This window comes from Tamandua tetradactyla, chromosome 23 (genome assembly GCF_023851605.1).
Source record: "Tamandua tetradactyla isolate mTamTet1 chromosome 23, mTamTet1.pri, whole genome shotgun sequence".
Classification (NCBI taxonomy): domain Eukaryota; kingdom Metazoa; phylum Chordata; class Mammalia; order Pilosa; family Myrmecophagidae; genus Tamandua; species Tamandua tetradactyla.
In genome coordinates this window covers 9,244,527-9,266,489 of record NC_135349.1, presented here as the reverse complement: position 1 = coordinate 9,266,489, position 21,963 = coordinate 9,244,527, and the positions used below count along the sequence as shown (strand labels likewise).

Sequence of the window (21,963 nt, the reverse complement as noted above, 5' to 3'; positions counted from 1 at the left end):
GGCTACATTGGTTGCAGGCCTCATCTCATTCAATTCTCTTAACAGCCCTACAAGATTCATTTTAGAATCCCCATTTTAGTAGGGAGGAAACTGAGGCCCTGTATTAACTATCTATTGCTGCATAACAAATTCTCCCAGAGTTCAGCAGCCTAAAATAACAATAAAATGTATTATCTCATGCAGTTTCTATGGGACAGGAATTTGGATGGGTGATTCTGGCTCAGGATCTCTCACGGGTTGTAGATTTTGACCAGGACTGCCACCAATCCGAAGGCTTGACTGGGGCTGGAGGACCTATTTCCAAGATGGCACCCTCACATGACTGGCAGGTTAATGCTGGGTGGTTGATGGAGGGCATCCATTTCTTGCCACACGGAGCTCTCCATAGGGCTCCTTGTGTCCTCAAGACATGGTGGCTGGCTGCAATGTCTTTTATGACCTCACTTCAGAAGTCATACATCCCTCAATATCCAATTGGCTACACAGGTCAGCCCTCTTTACCATGGGAGAGGACTGTATCAGAGTGAGCGCCCACAGGTGAGTTCCACTGGGGCCATCTTGGATGCTGGCTTCTTCCACAGAGCCCAAGAGATGAGTAATTTTCTTCCACTCACTCAGTTCATTTCAAACTCTTCCACTCTTCAAAATCTGTACTGCCCTCTCCACTGTGCAGCACTGTCTCCCAAAAGCTTTCGTACAGGATGCTGCCAAGTCAGGTCCTTGTTTCATTGCTTTTGACAAAAGTTTCATCTTCAGTCAGTTGGGATTTTTTTCCTTTGTATTGAAAACATAGCTTATGCTAATTAATGGGAATGAATGAAAAAAGATTTTTACTTTATTGATTTTTCCCTCAACCAAGAGTGCTGACTACAGCCTGAAAAAAAAAAAAAAAAGAACAAAATATTTCCAGGTTACGAATCCAAATCGTCTCACAATCATTTCTGTCTTTGAGAGTTGAACTTAATATGTACAAATTTATGTGTTATATGAGGAGTTGATTGAAGGGCATTCTTATTCCCTTGGACAATAGGAAATCCACAATTTATTCTTCAGTGATAAAAATTGCCTGGGTAAGAATTGGGAACACAGAGTGTCAACTCAGATTAAAGATTTTATGACTGGCAATTATATTAAATCTTCTCAAGAATTTATAGAAAGGATTTGAAATATGCCAAATTTATTTCTTTACATTTTTGCGAGTGAGAGATTTTATTGCAGGGAGTCACAGAATCAGGAGAGAAGTCACTCTTAGGTTATCCAGTCCTAACCATTGCCAAATCTGTATTGCTTCCTTCAGAACCAAAAGCTGGGTAGTAAGCCATCTGAAATCAACCTCATCTAATTAAAATGAAAGTCATAAAGCAAAGTATTTCAATAATTTACAATAATAACAAGCCCCAATTTATGTAGTACTTATATCCAAGAAATGTTGAGCACTTCACATTTTTTATTTCTCTCACCTGGAAACAAAAATTAAAGCCCCATGGCAAGTCTAAGGGAACATTCATTAACTTAACTATTTTTAAAGTGCATGTGTGTGTGTGTGTGTGTGTGTGTGTGTGTGTCTGCGTGTACATGAGCAGGGAGAGAGAGAGAAGAAACTGACATTTAGCAAGCCACTGTGTACAGGCTTGGAGCTAGGTCCAGTGGCTCCAATGATCAATGAGACTTTTCAAAGAAGATCCTGACGTTCAGAGATGCCCTCATGCAAGCAGCTATCTCCCACTGCAATGAAACAGTTTCCAGGGCTGAGGAAGCCTGGGGTCAAGACCCAATGCAGCTGGGGCAGACTGAAGAGAGGCGAAATTGTTTCTGAGCACAGAGAAGGCATGACCCAAAGGAGGGCTGACCCTGTTGTAAAGCCTCGTAGTTCCTGCCTCCTTCCCAATGTAGGGTACTCGCTTTTTTTTTTTTTTTTTAACATATTCCATTCTACATATACAATCAGCAATTCTCAATATCATCACATAGTTGCATATTCATCATTTCTTAGAACATTTGCATCGATTTAGAAAAAGAAATAAAAAGACAACAGAAAAAGAAACAAAACAATAACTGAAAAAAAACAAAAGATTATACATACTATACTCGCCTTTTTAATAGTAGGTTCAGTAGAGAATTGAAATGAGCCCATGTATAGGGAGCACTTTACAAGCTGAAAGGGGCTCTGCAAGTAGGTGTCCCCACCTAGACCGGGAGCTCCCTGGGGACCGTGACTGTGCAGATCCATCTCAGGGACCCAGCCCCTACCCAAGTGCCGGCACCAGCTCTAAAGCCCAGGACGGAGACCCAAGGATATGCTTCACACAAAGGCAAAATCCACCCCAGTTTTTCCAGGTGTTAAAAGGAACAACTCTTTTAAGATTCCTTGGACTTCTGAAATTCTCATTTCCAATTTTTTTAATACACACAAAAGAATGTGTTTAATAAATGCTAGTTGTGAAGCAACACAAATAAAATAACCACCTCGGAACACCCTATGGTATCAGAAAGGAAGGAATTGCTCCAAGATGGACAGGGAGAGTTCAAAGAGACGCGGAAAGCAGCTTGAATGGGCTGGGACAATTCAAGTATCAAAATAAACATTGTAATCTGATGGTAACAGATTATAATCTGGTGAATAAAATAGGAAATCAAGAATCAGATGGATGGCTAGATAGATAGATAGACAGACAGACAGACAGATGGGTAGATAGAGGTAGGGGATGGATATAGATAGGTTGTATTGGGACTTGATAGGTGTTTGTGCAAGAAGAGAGGATATTTAGAAATTTTCCAAGCACCACTCCATAAAATAGTCATTAATGACCAAAGGGGAAAACAGCGACTTTATCACAAGATTGAATTCTAGCAGACACCGTCTCAATCAAGTGATCAAAGCGAACACCATCAGTAAAGGGACAAATCTAACAGGGTGCCACCTGCCAGGATGCCATGAGAAGAAGATGGTACCACCTCTGTGATGATCCTGCCAAAAATTCAGAACCCAAATCTAATCGGGAAGAAAAAACCAGACAAACACAAATTGAGAGACAGTGGCCTGTTAGCTTTAAAAGTGCCAAGGTCAGAAAAGAAAGGGAAGGAGGGGCTTGAATTTCAGATGGAAGGAGACTAACAAAAAAGGACAAAGGCATTGCATGACTCTGAACTGGGTCCTTTTGCTGCCATTATGTACAGCATCGGGGCGATTAATGGCATCTGATTGGGGGATGAGAATTAGGTAGGAGCAATGTGTCTATGCTAATTTCCTGATTTGAATGGTTGTGTTGTGGTTATTTAGAAGACTGTCCTATGTAGAAGATTCTAAAGTATTTGGGGCTGATGGGACATCAGATTGGCAATGTTCTCATGGTCCTAAGGAAAAAGTTGCTTTGTACCGTACTTCTGGAAATTTGTGATTGTTTCAAAAATTAAATTACATGCACACACGGAAACACACACGCTTACCATTTGACCTGGCCATTCTACTCTTTACCCAGGAGAAATGGAAACGTACATCCACACAAAGACTTGTAAACAAGGGTTCATAGTGAACAAATCTTCATACTATCCCCAAACTAGAAACAACCTAAATTCTCCCAACAGATGAATGGATCAGAAATTATGGTATCTCCATATATGCAATAAAAGAAATGAATAATTGGTATATACAACATGGATAAATCTCAAAGATATTATTCTGTGTGAAAAAAGTCAGATACGAAAGAGCGGATGATGTGTGACTCCATTTATATGAAGTCTAGAATAGGCAAAACTAATCTATTGTAACACAAAGGACCACGCAGGTCTCCTGGGCTGGGGAAGATAAAAGGCAGAGACATTTTGGAGAGAACTCAGAGAAGCTACGAGAGAAAGTGCCCTGGGAGAAATAAGCAAGGACCCACAGGCGCTGAGAGAGAAAGCCACTGAGAACAGAAATTGGAAAAGAAGGACTAGCAGATGTCACCATGGGTCTCACCGTGTGACAGGGGAACCCCAAAGCCAGCAGCCTCTCCTCTGAGAAGGTATCTTCCACTCGATGCCTTAGTTTGGACATTTTCATGGTCTTAGAATTGCACATTTGTAATCTAATAAAACCCCATTGCAAAAGCCAAACCATTTCTGGTATATTGCATTCCGGCAGCTTTAGCAAACTGAAACACCATCTGTGTGTGTGTGTGTGTGTGTGTGTGTGTGTGTTCAGCCAATACATTCATTAAACTGCACTGGACGGCTGCACGTGGAAAACAACTTTATTCTTTCTCCCAGCTGCTTTCTTCAAACCCTCTCTGTAGACTAATTTTTCCTCAGTCCTTAGAGAAAAGCACAGGCACTTCCCAAAGTTGTTTGGTCAATTCCAGGTAACAGTGAGTCCCCCGGGCATTGTCAGCTTCAGGAACCAGCTCTTTTCGATGATGAAAATATCCAGTCCATTATCAAAACTTCATTCAAAATTAAAGCTGCTACTCCCCACCCCACCTGCCGAGCCCCAGGTTGGCTTCAGGCTTCTAAGACTGTAGGGAAAGGGACGCAGGCAATGTCTTTCCTCTTTGCTAGTCTTGCTTTTCTAATCCTGCTCCCACATATTTTAGGCTACTTTGGGCTCTTCCAGGGCTGGACTGGGGGGTGGAGGACTGGAAGAAGAAGAGGCAAGGCATAAAAAAGGTCTTATTTAACAGGTACAGATATGATCCAGCACCGATGGCCTCTGCAAGTAGCAGATTCCGTGTGCTGATGTAGCTGAGAAATTAGGATTTAAGGGATGATTTTGATTATTGAATCGTTACATAGACATTCCTTTTTGCTTTCTGGTACATTTGGGGAGACAGAGGGAAATATCTGAAATCTCTGAACTGTAATCCCACTGCCCTGATAGCTGATAATGACTGTAGAGCCCTTATCTTCTGCCCCTATGATTGTAAAAACCTTGTGACTAACCTTCATTTATACCCAGTTATCCAGTTTTTTTATGTCTTATGATCACTAAAGACAGCCCCTAGTGTTTACTAATGAAGGGTCTTGGGTCAGCCCAGAACTAGCCCACCCCAAGTCCAAAGTCATCTTGATCACCAAGACTGGATCTAACCAAAATGGGCCCGTCTGACATGTGCAGTAGCTCAGGCTTTAACCTATAAGAGATCCATACCTCATTATAATACTAAAAGTCATGGTCTTAGGTGGGTCATGGTGGCTCAGTAGGCAGTGTTCTTGCCTGCCATGCCAGAGACCAGGGTTCGATTCCAGGTGCCTGCCCATGAAAAAAAGATAAAAATAAAAGTCATGGTTTTCATCCTATGAAGTCCGCCATTTTCTTACATCCATCCTGTGACTGAGCATGTAATCAGTCTGTGCAAACACAATAATTAGATCATCTCTAATTACATTATCTGGGGCCACTATGCTCATTTTCCTAATCCTGCTCATCTTTTTCTCGAATAAAACTAGCAGAATTACTACAGTTCGGGGAAACAGATTTTGGGCCCATAGGCCATCTGATCTCCTGCCACATGACTAGTAATAAACTTTTTCTCTTTGAAACCATGGTGTCTCAGGAATTGGTCAATTGAGCACATCGGGCAAAAAAAAAAAATCCACCACCCTTGTCCAGTATCATGGATTGGTACCTCAGTGGGGAGTTTGGGAGGGTCCTCAGAGGTAGCAACAAGGGTCTCTGGCAGCCGCTTCTCCTCCAGCTAATGGCACCCAATCTCCACCCTCAGCTAGGATCTAGCATCCCACCTTCTCGGGGTGGTCCACCCCTCTGGGAGGCTCTTTCAGACAAGACCTCAAAGGACTCAAAGCCAGCTCCCTCCCACCTTGGGTGCTTGGGAAAATCCCTTACATCCTTGGCTGCTCCCACGCATGCACGCACGCAGCCTCTTCTGTCCCTACGCTCCCTCCTTGGGCCAGATTTCACTACATACCCAAATCCCAGGGCACACAGGTCCTCTGTGTGTCACTTGACCTGAGGAGAGCAAACAGCACTCTCTCCAGAGAGACTTCTCCCTCACTTCCTCTTCAACTTTACGACTCTGCTAACCTGCAGAGAACCCTGCTAAGTTCTGCAAAGAAGGTCTAGGATCTGGAGACAACACCAATGGTCAACCTTTAGAGCTCAGACAAAATTGGAAAGATAGAAAGAGACCCACTGTAACAGGCTGTTGGGGATCTGTATGGAGATGCATGGAGACCCTAGGTTGTGACCATGGACTCCTTTGTTGGGATTTTACTTATTGTCTGTGCCTTCCCTGGAATGAAGCTTCAAGGGCTAAGGAAGGATGGTGTGCTGGGTAGGTTCTGGTGTCAACTTGGCCAAGTGACGAGGCCCAGTTGTCTGGCCAGGCAGGCCCTGGCCCGACCGTTGCTGCAAGGATATTTCATGACTGGTTGATAAACCGGAAGGCTGGTGTATTAAATCATCAGCCAGTTGGCTGCATCTGTGGCTGATTACATCTGCAATCAACTAAGGCATGTCTCAAACCAACGGTATAATCCAATCAGCCGATGACTTCTAAGGAAGAAGGGAGGCTCACTGCTTCTGCAGCCAGCGAGGCTCTCCTGCGCAGTTCAGCCAGACCCTTCATTGGAGCCGCCAGCTTCACAGCCTGCCCTATGTACTTTGGACTCTTCCATTCCCACGGTTGCATGAGACACCTTTATAAATCTCATATCTACACATCTCTCCTGTTGGTTCTGTTTCTCTAGGGAACCCTAACTAATACAGATGGGAAGGGGTCAAGGGTAAGGTAAATGGGCCAAATTAAAAAGAAGAAGGAAAAAAGAGACTGTAACCCCCTCCCCCTCAAAAAAAGTGTATCATCACATTTAGGCATTTTTATAAAACTAGATATATGTGTGGACATATGTTTAAAGATATGCGGTGATTGTTAGTCAAGATGCAGTGGAGAGGCTGGAGGGAACTGCCTGAAAATGTGGAGCTGTGTTCCAGTAGCCATGTTTCTTGAAGATGATTGTATAAGGATATAGCTTTCACAATGTGACTGTGATTGTGAAAACCTTGTGTCTGGTGCTCCTTTTATCTACCTTATCAACAGATGAGTAAAACATATGGAATAAAGATGAATAATTGGGGGGACAAATGTTAAAATAAATTTAGATGAAATGCTGGTGATCGGTGAGGAGGAGGGGTGGGGAGTAATGGTATGTATGAATTTTTTTCTATTTTCTTTTTATTTCTTTTTCTGAATAGATGCAAATGTTCCCAGAAATGATCACGATCTTGAATATGCAACTATGTGATAATATTGTGAATTACTGATTATATATAGAAAACGGAATGATCAAAAGTTACAAATGTTTGTGTTTGTTTGGTATTTAAATTTTTTTTAATTAATTAAAAAAAAGATATTAGGTGAGAAGTAAAATTTTTTAAAGTGATCAGTCACCTCCATCTTTCCATATTCAAAGATAATTCTCTGTCTTCACCTTGCTTGACCTTCCTGGGCTTCTTAGAAGCCTGGGACAATATCTGTCACTCCCTGTCTTGACCCATTTTGCTCTCTGGGTTTCATCAGGTTCTGCTCTCCTGGTTTCCTCCTACTTCTCTGGGCAGTGCTTTGTGGTCTTCTGGAGGGATTCTCCCCTAAATAGCTGAGTGCCCAGAGTGCTCTCCGCCTCTACCTCCTCCTGCTTGTTCTCCAGTCCCGTGGTTTTAATTGCTCTCCAAATGCTGATGACGTCCAGATTTAGATATCTAGTCCTGACCTCTCCCATTTCCCCCTTCTATCCTACATCCCATTTCTCCCTCAACAACTAATAGGCATGTCAAAATGAACACATTCAAAATAAACTCTTAATCCCCTACCCCCTAACTCTGACCCCTCCAGACTCCCCAAGTCAGGAAATGACAAAATCTTTCATGCACCCACTTAAACCAATGTCCTTGGAGTCATCCTTGACGCCTCGTCCCCTCATGCTTGACAACTATGCCATCAGCAGGTCCTGCCGGCTCTCCCATCGAGTATGTCCCCAGTCCAGCCTCCACTGTTAGCACCCTAGTTCAAGCCACCATCATCCCTTCCTTAAACCACCTGAATGTCTTCCTCATTTGACATGTGCTTCCACTCCTGCCCCTCGACCCCACACAGCAACCAGGATGATCATTATTTTCTGTGTGTATTTAAATTTTTTTTTTGACAATCACCCCCCTTCCCCCACCCCCTATTTTCCCAACTTCTAATCTGCTTTCTGTCCTTGCAAATCTGCTCTTTTTTTTTTTTTTGTCATGTCTTATAAGTGATAGCATACCGTTTTTGTCCATATGTACTGTGGTGGTTTGAAACCATATGTACCCCCCCCAAAAAAAATCATATTCTTAAAGCTATCCATTCCTGTGGATGTAAGGCTATTGTAAGTTTTCATGAGGTTATTTCAGTTATGGTGTGGCTCAGGGTGGGCCTTAATCCTCTTCCTGGAGTCCTTTATAAATGGGATGAATAGAGAGAGAGAGAAAGCCACGGAAGCAAGAAGCTGAAAGCAACGAAACCCAAAAGAGAAGAGAGACCAGCAAGCGCCGCCATATGCCTCACCACGTGACCGAGGAGCCCAGGATGGCCAGCAATTGGTCTTCAGGGAGAAAGCTTCGCCTTTATGATGCCTAGATTTGGGCAGTCTCAAGGTCTCAAAACCGTAGGCAGGTAAGCTAATAAATTCCTATTGTTAAAGCCAACCCATTGTAACTGCTTTCAGCAGCCTAGCAAACTAAAACAGATTCTACTGCGCATATGTATCACATTTTGTTAATCCATTCATTTATTGATGGACAACTCGGGTTGTTTCCACCTTTTGGTTCTTGTGAATAATGCTGCTATGAACATCCGTATGCAAGTATCTATCCGGCACCCGGTTTTCACTCTCTTTGGGTACATTCCTAGCAGTGGAATTACCAGATCGTATGGTAGAGAGTGATCGTTTTTAAAAGATAGATCAAATCTTGTCAATTCCCAGTTCAAAACTCCCTAATGACCTACCCCCTTCTTGGGAAAAATAATGTCCAAACTATAATTTACATTTCCTGGAAATCCCAGCAGTTGGGAGGTCACATTTTCTATCCAATGAGGTATAGATGGGAAATCATTGGATGGGGATTCTAAGAAAGACACCGTTTTCCTATTAAGACTGGGTGTATTTCCTGGTAGCAGCATGTATCTTTTGATCTTTGCTCTTCTCCCTTGTTCCTACCTTGAAAGCAAATGGTCAAATGTGGAGCAGCCATGCCAAACACATCAGGACAAGAAGGGAGAAAGGATCTTGTTCCCTGAGCATCTGCACAGCCCCTGAATGTCCATCCCTGAATTTCTTTTTTATGTGAGGAAAAAGAAATCCCTTAGCTGGTTAAATCATGGTGGGTGTTTCTATTACATGTAGCCAAATGCAATCCTGCACAGGCTTCCCATCAACCTTAGAATAAATTCCCACGGTCAGACATGACCTTGCCACCTGCATCCCCTACCACTCTCTCCCTTAATCCTTCTGCACTGGCCTCACAGGCCTTCTGGGCTGTTCTTCCAACATGCCAAGATTATTTCCACATAGGCATCTGTGCCCTTCCATTCGACCTGGAATGTTCACCTGGTTTGTTCAGCCCCTCTCTTCACTCACTTTTCTGCTTCATTCTCACCTCCGCAGCAAGACCTCGCCTGCACCGCCCTTTCAAAATCGGCTCCTCACATTCTTTAACTCTTTAGGGATTTAATTTTATTCATAGCACTAACCACTACCTAATGGTGTCTCTACCTGACAGTATATTATTTATGTGCTTATATGCTTATTCGCTATTACTCCACTGGAATGAAGGCTTTAAAGAAGTACAGGCACATCCCAGTACCTAGAGAAGTGCCTGCTATTGAAAAAGGGTTAGAATTAGGTTGGTGGCTGGCTAATGAGCAAAGAGCAAACCCCAAGAAGCGGTCAGAGCACAAGGAGAAAGAGATCTCTGAGAAGAACAACAGCACAGAGTACCTGGGGCCAGCTGACCCCACCTGAATGAGTTATCTACAATCAAGCATCAACAAAAAAGGGAGAAGGTGAGTAGAGTGTGATGTTTGAAAGTATTATGTACCCCAGAAAAGCCGTGTTTTAATCCTGATCCAATCTTGTGGGAGCAGCCATTTCTTTTAATCCTAACTCAATATTGTAGGGCAGAAAGTTTGATTAAATTATCTCCACAGAGATGTGAAGCACCTAATTGCGGGTGTGACCTTTGATTAGATGGAGATGTGAGTCCACCCATTCCAGATGGACCTTGATCAGATTACTAGAATCCTTTAAAAGAGGAAACATTTTGGAGAGAGCCAGAAATGACAGAGCCAATAGAGAGCCAACAGAAACTTCAGGACCTACAGAGAAAGCAGAGGCATGACTGTTTAGAGATGCTTGGAGCCCAGCCAACATTGCCATGTGCCTTTCCATGAGATGTTAAGCAAGCGAGAACATGGAGAGAGGCAAGGGAAGCCAAGAGATGAAAGCCAGCCTCAGAGAAGCAAAGTGAGAAACCCCCACAGGAACAAAGGCTGAAAGCAAAGGAGCCCAGGAGCAGCAGATGCCAACCGTGTGACTTCCCAGCTGACAAAGTTGTTCCCGATCCATCAGCCCTTCTTGAGTGAAGGTAACCTCTTGTTGGTGCCTTAGTTTGAAGCTTTCACTTCCTTAGAACTGTTAACTTGTAACTTATTAAATCCCCCTTTTGTACAAGCCATTCCAGTTCTGTTATACTGCATTCCCGCAGCTAGCAAACTAACACGCGGAGGTAGTAAAATAGTTAATAAAAATTACAAAAGGAAACACAAACTATAAAAGCACATGTTCTCATAGTGTTTCGCACCTCCTGCCTCTCTCTTCTTGCCAGAGCACCTGCATGCCCTTCTTGCATGTGTACCTAATAAACTGTCTACCTGCTTGCTCAATCTGTGCCGTGCCCCTGAATTTTCCCACAGCACAGTCAAGAACCTAGGAATTCAAAGCTGCCAACGGTACCAAGCATTCAAAGCAATTTATTTAATCACTCAATCGCCCAGTCAATTAATAAAATCTTCAAATTGAGGAAGACTTTCTTAAAGCTCACTCAGGAGTTCTCTGTAATACAAAAGCTTTATCACCATCCTGTTCACTGAGAAATAACAAATTGAGCTGCAGGACAACAAAGACATTTATTTGGAGGTCTTAGAATTGCTATTCTGTCCTGCCTTGACATTTCCAGGCAAGGATTTTTTTTTAAGTGTACAACTGAATGTATTTTAGCATAGTTACAAAGTTGCAACTATTACCACTATCAAATTCCAGAACACTTTTATCAGCCCAAAAGGAAAGCCCATACCTGTTAGAAGTCACTCCCTATGCCTCCCCCTTAGCCCCTGGCAACCACTGTCTACTTTCCGTCTCTATAGATTTGGCCAGGCAAGGATTTTTAAAGAAAAAGAAAAAGACTAGATAAATTGTTTGGGTTTGGCGGATATTTGGGGTATTGTAATTGTCCTTCCCGTTAGATAGTTCTTTATCTTGTGGTTTCTGGTGTCCAGATTCTAGGGGTTTTGAGGAACATTGTTGCTTAAGGTTTTGTATACTTTGGCAGTTCGGGACAGCTGGCTGAGATTTGCTTAAAAGTAACCTCCAGAGGTTACTGGAGGTTACTTTTAAGCAACCTCCAGTTTAAAATGGAGGTTTTAACTCCATTTTAAATCCCTCAGTAACTCTATTTCTTTTTAACTCTATTTCTTTTTACACTACCAAAACTTAAAGAGGTGATAGAGGATTTATTTTAGTTGTTTTTTTGTTTGTTTTTTGTCATGTTCTCACTTTTCAACATATTTTGGCACACAGACACAATTTCATGGCATTATCCGAATTTCTGGACCAGCTGCCGTAATTCAAGTCAGCCGCAATGTTTCCAGACACTTAGGCAACTCTAACCAACACCAAGGTATCATTTCTTCTGGTTTCTCTTAGATCGTCCACACAATGGTAAGCGGTGAGACCCCTTACAGAGACCAGAACTCTTTTCGTCCTGACCTTTTCTCGATGAGACACGGTTGTGAAAAATTCGTTCCCAATGTGGACAGAATCGTGCCAAAGCGACAGGAGTGGGAAGACCTGGTTCCAATCCCAGCTCACCAGTTGCACGGCCTGTGTGAGCGCCAGGGTCGCCGGGAGGAATAAATGAGATTAAGGACTTAGACTTCCACCTCCTCCCGGAGGCTAGGGTCTCACTTCCCTCATCTCTACGGAGGGGCCCGCATTGCGAGCTCTGCGGCCCTCCCGGCTCTGAATCGGGTCTGCCTGCCCGGGTTTTGTTTCGCTGGGACCCTCCGGGTCCCTCCCAAGCCCGCCCGCGGCCGGACGACCACTCGGCGGCCCTTAGAGCGCCGCAGCTCAGCGCGCCCGGAACCGGCCGAGTCCCGTCGGCCCCTGCGTGAGGACGCCGTCTCCGTGGAAACCAAGGCAGCCAATCAGCGCGCCGGCTTCCGCCCCGCCCGACGACCGCGCAGCTCTAACTGTGCTTGGCTGGGCCGCGGCGGGTTTCCCGGCGGCGGACGGCGATGCTGAAGGCCAAGATCCTCTTCGTGGGGCCCTGCGAGGTGAGGGAGCGGCTCCCGGGGCCCCTCTCGCGCCCCCCACTCCCGGGCCTGTGTCCCGCGCCGGGAGCCCCCGCCAACACTCTGGGAAGCGGAAAGCCGGGGCCGCCCGCGCCCAACTCGGCGTCCGCGGCGCGGACCTGACCGTGAACTGGGCGCCTGCAGACCCGGATCCCAGCCACGGCCCGGAGGAGGCGGTGGAGGCGAACCCCGTCTTACTGAGGCCGAAGGCCCAAGGCTAGTGTGTGGCGTAATTAAATGCGTGGATTTTTCCTTTACACCCGGCTTTGTGAATAAGTCTCTGGGCCAGGAGGGCCAGAGTGAGGAAAGTCTGGGCTGTTAAATGGGCTGAAAACAATTGGCTATTAACCTCTGCGGTGGTGATAGTAAGGATTACATTTACCTGTGTATTTCGCACCATACACAGAAACAAAATTCAAATGAACCAAAAAGCTAAACGGTTTTTAAACATAGAAGTGGTAGGTGAAGGATCTTCAGCAGTCACGTGGAGGGCTTGTTAAAAGCCCTGGACCGCACCCCCGATTGATTCTGTCGGTCTGGAGAGGGGCCTGAGAATTTGCATTTCTAACTAGTGCCACAGTGGAAGCTGTGGGTCCAGGGACCACACGTACAGAACTAGCCTAGTAAATGAATGTGCGGAAAGAACGGTTTTTGATCTTAGAAGAAGTAGGGAAGGACTTCTTTAGAACAATGCAAAAAAAAAAATGAAAATGCTAAAGTTAAACCTGGGAAAACTCATTGCAAAATACATTTCAAAGAAAAGATTAATAGCTAGAATATACAGGGAACGTTTAAAAACTAGTGAAAAGAGTAATAACAATAGAAAATCAAGAAAAGGTTCTTCATAACGGTCAGATAAGCTTGAGAAGATGCTCAACTTCACAGTGACAAATCAGAACAAAAAGATAACATCTATTTGCCCATCAGATCGGATGGGAATGTTTTCAAAGATTGATAGTCTTTGCAGTGTTTGCGTGCAGGTAGGGAAATGAAGAATCTAGTATTCGTTTTGGGGAGTCAAATTATTAAAATTGAAAACCTCTGCAGCTTTTAATGCCGCAATTACATTTCTCAAGCTCTACTATAGTGAAAGACTTGTCCATGTTCCCAGTGAGTCATAAAGATATTGAAAAGTTGGAAACATCCTAGGTGCCCATCAATAAGGAAGCATCTAAGAAATTAAGGTACATTCTTACTTGGAATACTGTGCAGCAGTTGAACAAATCGAGGCAGCTCTGTGTGTACTAACATGGAAACATCTCCAATAAGTAAATTATTAATGAAATAAGCCAGTAACAGAAAAATAAATACAGAAATTTGAAAAGCCAAACAAGCACAGAATTTTAAAAATCTATGTACCCATCACCCAGCTCCAACAAAACATCTTTCTGCATATATAGATTTCTGCCCCTCCCTCACTGCTTTTCAAACTTAGTGGCCTTTCTTGTCCTTTAGTATGTTTCTTTACCATTCTGCATAGACACCTAGGTTGGCTTGTTGTCATTCAGTGACAATAACCAGCTCAGGCAATTTCTTCATTTTCCCATAAGAAATTCCAACCCCCTCAATAAATTGTTTTTGGCCAACTACAAGCATCCCAAACTGGCATTGATTGGTTTTATTCAAGCAGCAGTTCAAAATAAAGTAGTTGAGAGAGAAGGGCATAATTGAGAGTTTTATAAGGACTTAAGTGTAAGAGACTCCCTTTTTATGAGGAGTAATTTGGGAAGGGAGAAAGACTGATTTTATATTCAAGCATATACAATGTTTGTTGAATGATGTAAATGTATGGAAAAGATCTGAAAAGCAGGTTAAGAGTTGTTACCTTTCAGAAGGGGGGTGGGATGGCTTGGGTGGAGGTGGTTAGGAGGGCTTTTGTTTTGTTTCGTTCGTTTTCCTACGGGGATGTATATTACTTGTGTGATCTAGAAGGAGAAACAACCATATGTGAGATGTGCGGCGTAGTGGGCCAGGAGTCCCTAGACCTGGGACCCAGCCCTGACCTCGACTTTCTGTGTGACCTTGAAGAACTCCCTTCCCCCTCTCTGGGCCTCAGTGGGCTCATACCTTTGGCAAACTGGTTTCTTGAAGATGTGGCAAGGAACATAGAAGAGGAAAGAGGCATGCACTAATGATTTTTTTTTCTTTGTCCTTGGATAAAGGAACAGAGAGCCAGCCAGGAAATCAATGTGGGAAGGGTCACCCAGCAGCTGAGCCAGCCCTGCAATCCTGTGCCCCCTTGTTCCTAGAACAGGCTGTCCCTCCACACTGAGCGAGTCAACAAGGCCCACCAGGACGGCAGGGAGAGCTGTCTGTCTTGGTGGTCTCAGGATGGCCGTGGTCTATACTCCTGGTTCCAAGGTAGCTGAGTGGGAACTCATTTATGGTTTCAGCAAAGATCTTTTATTCCCTCTCCTTTTCACAGAGTGGAAAAACCGTTTTGGCCAACTTTCTGACAGAATCTTCTGACATCACCGAATATAACCCAACCCAAGGAGTGAGGTGAGCCCTGACAAATCTGTATCCCCAAGAATCCCCATCTGTCACTCCCCGACTCCCGTATTTTGTGCCCTTGGCATTCCGAAAGTATAATGTTCCCTAAGCGTAGTTGTCACTGTGGTCGTGTTTATTTGTAGGATTCTGGAATTTGAGAACCCACATGTTTCCAGCAACAGCAAAGGCTCAGGCTGTGAATTTGAGCTGTGGGATTGTGGCGGAGATCCAAAGTATGTTTCCTTTAAAGAAGGTTTGCTTCATTGAATGACTTTAAAATAAGCTGCCTGCCAGGTATCTTGCATCTGGGCCTAGCACAGTTCATTAATTATATGTTTAGTGACATGCATTCCTTTATAAACTTTAGCAGTTAAGTTACAATACAATTAGAAGTTATTAATCATAAGCCATTATATCTTTAAATTGTATTAACACATAAATAACATAAAATTTGCCATTTTGACCACTCTCAAGCGTACAGTTCCATGGTATTAATTACACTCACCACGTTGTGCTGCCTTCATCGCGATTCCATTATCAAAACTTTTCCATCACCCCAAAGAGAAACTCCCATTCTCCCACTCCCCAGCCCCTGTTCACTGCTCATCTCCTTTCTGTCTCTATGAGTTTGTCTATTCTAGATATTTAAGAAATTATTTGTAAAGTCTACAGTTAGAAACCAAAATGAGCTGACCTTCACTCTGACCCCTTGTCCACCCTGAAGGTTCGAGTCTTGCTGGCCAGCGCTGATGAAGGACTCTCAGGGAGTAGCTATTGTCTTCAACGCCGACATCCCGAGCCACCTGAAGGAAATCGAGATGTGGTACTCCTGCTTTGTTCAGCAGCAGCTGTTACAGGATAATCAGTGTCTATTAATTGCACATCACAAACCAGGCTCTGGAGGTGATAAAGGGAATCTGCCATTGCGTAAGGACACTGGAATTTCTCCTTTCTGCTTTGGTTTTGAGTGTTTTAGGCATTTATAGATTTCTATGTGTCTTTGAAACCAGCAGCTACAAACAGGTATTCAGCACCTGTGTGCCCTGGGCCTTCGTTTTTCATCCCATGTAAATCAGAATTACTGGGTAGGATGCTCTGCTGTACCATCCAGGCAGGTGTGAAGGCACTTTCAAAGCAGGCAAACACTAAGAAGGGATAAAACTTGGCCATTCAACAGGACTGATAGGGATTCTTTTCCCTAACCAGGCTTTTCTCAAGAAAAACCTCCAATTAGCATATAACACACACATTACAGATGTGACAAAGCAATCATGGAAAACTACTCAACTGGAAAATATCCAGAAACAAATGAGAGTAAAAGAGAATTTCTTTCTTTCTGGTTTAAGAACAAAGAACCTGGAAGTGGTTTATAGAGTTTGTGTCCTGTCACCAGGTGGCAGTATGGGAAAACCGTCTCTTAAATTCTATCAAGCAAGACACTTAAAACTTTATTTTGGGACTTTTGAAAATTAAATTAATTGGCTTCTATAATAATCTCAGGTCACTTGGAACTAGTAATGACCTCTCCTTAAACATCCACATCTAACTACCCTGTCTTCCTTTTCAAGCACCACCCTTGAACAAGCTGAAGCTGGTACACTCGAATCTTGAGGATGACCCTGAAGAGATCCGGATGGAATTCATAACATATTTAAAAAGCATAGTCAACTCAGTGTCTGAGAGCAGAGACCGAGAAGAGATGTCAATTATTACCTAGCCAGTCTTCATGGGTGACTTCCACATCCCAAATGAAGTCAGCCTGTTCCCCGAAGCAGATATGAAATCTTAGCCAGCTAATGATGTTTCCTTCCCTCTGGGGCCGTATAAGAAAAATCTGTCTGTTAGGGAGACATTTGACTCATGCCATCTACTCCCTGTCTTTAGTTCCAATGAGAAAATCCTGGTATTAAATTTTGATTCCCTTGCTCCAGACCTTTCTAAAGAGCTGGTAGGGTTTGGGTTTTTTGTCCCCCTCCTTCACATGTATCAAGTTTTAAAATGTGGAATTGTAACTACCGTAGCCCAATGATACAGTGTTAGTTTAATCCTTGTATACTGGTTCGAGCCAGATTTTCATTCCTTGGTGCGCTCCACAAATATTGAGTTTTTGAGCACCTGCTGTATGCCAGGGGCTGTTCTAGCTGTTGGATATGAACAAAACGGACTAAAATCCTTCCTTCATGGAGTTGCCATTCTATTCTAATAATAATACTGAGGTAGAGTGAAAAACCTAAGTAGTTCATCCTGGATGCACAAAAGTTACAGATTCTTCATTTTGTATAACTGGTCTGAGTCTCCCCATGTTCCCACCCTGGGGTTAAGTACACTGGCTCTTCACTGTGGAGAATATGTCAGGCGAATGTTTTAAAAATATTATCCCTATTACAATAGCAAGAAATGCTATTATATTTTCATTATAAATCTAAAAGGAGGAAGCTTTACCTGATCACTTAGGATATTTTGTGTATGTGCTGTATGGTGGGGGTCACATTTCATTCTTTTTTTCCACATGAGTATCCCATTTGTTGAATTTTTTTTTTTTAGTGGTGGTGATGGGGATTCAAACCCAGGCCTACCTGGCAGGCAAGAATGCTACCACTGAACTACCCTTACACCTCAGGATATTTTTTAAGATTGGCATTTAACTTCTCTGAAATTTTACTTTTATTTTTATATCCTTGATGTCTGGACACCATATCAAATTGGAAGGTGGTGTGAATTGGGAAATTCACTCTTCTTAAACATTATTTCATGTAATACATATAAAATGTTATGTTGTCATAAAACCTACTTTTTAAAAATGTTAAATATATGTATTTTATCTCAAATATGGTGAATTTATAGCTTACCGTACATGCAAGTTTATTTTAATTATCTTAGGAATTATTTTTAATTCACAATTTTTTATATAGCCAATCTGAAATAAACAGAAAATACATTAAATAAATCAAAAGCTAGGTGTAGAGACTGTCAGCCAGAATGGAAGAAAAGTAGTGGCACCTAAGAGACATGAATAAATATTAAAGGGTGCATTTCACTTTTACAATTAAAAGGGCTGAAACATACCTATGTGGGCATTCTCTTTACAAGAGTGGTTTTTGCAGATCATGATAACTCCCTGGTAAATTTATATTGCACTACAATCAATGTTTAGTAAACTACTTGGATTATCTGAGACCAAAATTTTAACCCAGGTTTAATTTTTCTTCTGCTGCCCAACACATGCTATCAGTTGGTACATATGCAGGGAAAACAAAATAAGTTAAATGAAGCAAATAGTATTACATAATTGCTGCAGTAATCTTTGATTTTGCAAAATATATTTCAAAACTAAGTGACCATAGCTAAGAATGACATCCTCTCAGACTGAAGCCTGTAAACACTAAAACCACAGGAACCACAGAGCAAGTAAGGAATAATCTAACCATTTTTTAATTTTGTCTGTTTGTTTATTTTGTGTGCATGGGCCAGGAACCAAACAGTATTCTGAAGTTTGATCTGTTGTAAAGAAGACTATGAATTGTTCACTTACATTGTAATTTGACTGTCCAAGTCTCACAATCGTTCAGCGAAGCTCCTGGACATTATTGTCCTTTTTGTGGGGCACCAGAAAATCCTTTTGTCATGGTCAGGTTCATGTGTCAACTTGGCCAAGTGGTGGTACCTGTTTGTCTGGTTGGGCAAGTGCTGGCCTGTCTGTGAATTCTATGAAGACATTTCATAGAATTAAATCATGATCACATCAGCTGCATCCACAGCTGATTTCATTAATAATCAGCCAAGGGGAGTGTCTTCTGCAATGAGTGGTGCTTAATCTAATCACTGGAAGCCTTTTAAGGAGGATTCAGAAGAGACAGGCTCTCTCCCTGCTTTGGCCGGTGAGACTCTCCTGTGGAGTTTGTCCAGACCCTCCATCAGAATTGTCAGCTTCACAGCCTGCCCTGCAGATTTTGGACTCTGCATTCCCACAGTTACGTGAGATACTCTTGTAAATTTTATATTTGCAAGTGTTTCCTGTTGATTCTGTTTCTCTAGAGCACCCTAACTAATACACCTTTTAAGGGAAGTGTTCTAGTTTGCTAGCTGCCAGAATCCAATATGCCAGAAATGGAAGGACTTTTAAAAAGGGGAATTTAATAAGTAGCTAGTTTACAGTTCTAAGGCTGAGAAAATGTCCCAGTTACAACAAGTCTATAGAAATGTCCAATCAAAGGCATCCTGGGAAAGATAACCTTGGTTCAAGGCGGCCAATGAAGTTCAGGGTTTCTTTCTCAATTGAGAAGGCACATGCCAAGCAAGGCATCATCTGCTAGCTTTCTCTCCTGGCTTCCTGTTTCATGAAGCTCCCCGGGAGGCATTTTCCTTCTTCATCTCCAAAGGCTGCTGGCTTGTGGGCTCTCTGCTTCTTGTGGCTATGTCGTCCTTCTCTGCTCTCTCTGAATCTCATTCTCCAAAATGTTTCTTTTGTAGGACTCTAGTAAACCAATGAAGACCCACCCAAATGGGTGGAGATGCATCTCCCCTAATCCATCTTAACAACCACTCTTGATTGGGTTACATCTCCAGGAAGATGATCTAATTACATACGGTTTTGAAAAGGGATTTTCTGCTTTTACAAAATAGGATTTTGATTAAAACATGGCTTTTCAAGGGTACAAACATTCTTGCGCAGTAGCACAGTAGGCTAGACTAGAATAAAGAGTAGAATTGTGCTGGTAACTGAGGACTTACAAGGGTTAATTTTAAAAATAATTTTTAAAAAAGCAATACTCCAGATGTCCCTTGAAAAAGGTTGTACTGCTGAAGAAAATTACTCTAAGACGGCTCTTCAACTTTCCACACCTAACTGTGAAGAATGGCATGGACTTTGGATGATCCTTCCTCAACAAATGTCCTTTCTTTATAGATGAGATAAGCTCAAGTTCTAAAAAACAAAACCAAAGAAATTAAATGAGGGAGGAAATTCTCTGCGTTTGAATGTTAAGAACAGATTACATATTTTTGTTACAACTTCTAAACTATTTTATCAGTTAAGTAGTTCTCTACATTTGTGATATCACCCAATTTTTCTATTGAAGCTAGAAGCCAATGAGAATGTTGTGTCTGCCAGCTATTCCCACTTCAAAAGGAAAGTTCTTGGTGCTTTGATGTGAGCAACACATCGTTTATCTTTCTGCAATCCACAGTTAATTCCTAGCTAGATTTTGTTTAGAGGCTTTAAAAGTGTGTCTCTTTGCTCTAAACCCTCAGGGCAGGTTTAACTCATGCTTAAAGCATTTTAGATCAAGTGTAATTATAGATCTTAGGCCTTCCAGGTATTGTATAAAATAAAAATCGCCCATCTATTTTACAGTTATAGTCTTTTTATTCAGAGTTTTGTAGTAAGAACCATGACCCCACCCTTTTTTCTTCTGTAATATATTTTTAAAGACCTGGGAAATAGTTGTGCATTAACCATATCAGCGTGATGAAGAGGAATAAAATGCTGATTTTTGTTATCAGTAAGTGAGGAACTTGGTTTCTTTATAGAAACCTATTCCAAATGCTTTTCAAGAATATATATTTTGCGAAACCCAACTACATTGGCAGTTTTTCACCCTTTTTGGTGCAACTGTTAAAAACAGGAAGTTGAGCCCTGCAGGTTTTAAGAATAGTGACAACAGATTCAAGGAAACAGTTGCAAATGAATTGAACAATATAAAGAATGTTTGTGTATGAAGATGAAAATGGTAGGGGACTGTTGAATAAGTAGGTAAGGTCAAAAACACATGCCAGCCAGAGAGCCTGGATTTGACTCTCTTAGTGACTGAAGAGCTGTAAACAGGGTAGAGAGAGAACACTTTAGTGACCAGCTGGAGAACAGATTTAAGCGAAACAAGATGTAGGCGGGCCAGCCAGGTAAATGATCCCCATAGGAAACGTAGGGTGAAATACAGCACTTAAGATTGGCAAAAAGAGAAAGGGGCAAATTCACAGGTATTTAGGAAGTAAAAGTTGTATCTGAGCAGACGTGGAAGGGAAGGAAAGAGGGGAGCTATATCCCCTCTCCTCAGCGATGCGTGCCAACAACAGGTGCTTAAAGTAGGGCAGGTCTTCAATGACTGCACTTCCAGTGGTTTGCAGGGTCGCGACGCTTCCGTTTCCCAGGGTGCTGTGCGATGTTCGCACAGTCTGTGGAAGCGAAAAAGGGAAACACAAGGGGATGTGCACTTTGACGCTGCCGAAGGCCCATATTTCCCAATCTTCTTTCCTTCCCTGTCGGGAATCCTCCACCCCCGCTTCAGGAGGATGCTCTTATCCCGAATACCTCCGGACTTGTCTCCTTGGCAACAGCTCGAGATTACCGTTTTAAAGATGCGCGATCAAAGTGGCCTGTGCCCGGGCCTTCTGGGAAATGTAGTTCAGCCTCCCCAAGGGCCCAGTCGGGTCGAATTGATCCCGCCCAAGAACGAAGGGCTGTTGGGGGATGAGGGGGTTAGGGGCGTCAAGCCCCGTTCTGAAGCCGTAGGGGTTACTGGACTTCCCGCCGCCCGCAAGCCCGGGCCGGGATGGTCGGAGAATCAACACGCCGGGCCAGCCGGTCTCCGTGGTAACCGGCTAGCCGCTGAGGAGCTTGGGAATTGTAGTCGGGCGGGAGCTGGGCCAGTGGCTCGAGGCCCGAGCTGCTGCCGGTAGCGCTTGCCAACGGCTGCTACGGCCCAGAGACCCGCGCTGGCAGTCAGGCCGAGCCCGGGGATCCGCCACCTGGTGCGCCCTGCGGGAGTGAGGATTTTCTGGCGTCGGGAACGGGCTCCTCCCTTGTTACCTAGGCCTTCATCGCGGGCTGGACGCCCCGGAGGCCAGGCACCCCGGGACCTGCCACCGGGTGGGCGGGTGTCAG

The 21,963-nt window shown here is 43.2% G+C and overlaps 1 protein-coding gene across 2 annotated transcripts; it reads left to right on the top strand.

Annotated features, from left to right (window-relative positions):
• The first annotated feature begins 474 nt into the window (after positions 1-474).
• Positions 475-20,584, top strand: IFT22 (intraflagellar transport 22). 2 transcript variants are annotated; one of them, XM_077140851.1, is made up of 5 exons: positions 475-537; positions 15,016-15,092; positions 15,227-15,316; positions 15,808-16,010; positions 16,652-20,584. In XM_077140851.1, the coding sequence occupies exons 4-5, from the start codon at positions 15,833-15,835 to the stop codon at positions 16,798-16,800; spliced, it is 327 nt and encodes a 108-aa protein (XP_076996966.1). In that variant the 5' UTR covers positions 475-537; positions 15,016-15,092; positions 15,227-15,316; positions 15,808-15,832; the 3' UTR covers positions 16,801-20,584. The 2 variants fall into 2 exon arrangements, with proteins under 2 accessions (XP_076996966.1, XP_076996964.1); XM_077140849.1 differs by lacking the exon at positions 475-537 and adding an exon at positions 12,440-12,572.
• Positions 20,585-21,963: the final 1,379 nt, after the last annotated feature.

Bases quoted from the DNA above. Each gene is read 5' to 3' on its own strand.
- IFT22 (XM_077140849.1), top strand. From the start codon at position 12,534: ATGCTGAAGGCCAAGATCCTCTTCGTGGGGCCCTGCGAG. The intron at 15,093-15,226 runs GTGAGCCCTGAC...GTTTATTTGTAG, and splicing joins AACCCAACCCAAGGAGTGAG to GATTCTGGAATTTGAGAACC. The intron at 16,011-16,651 runs GTAAGGACACTG...TTCCTTTTCAAG, and splicing joins TAAAGGGAATCTGCCATTGC to CACCACCCTTGAACAAGCTG.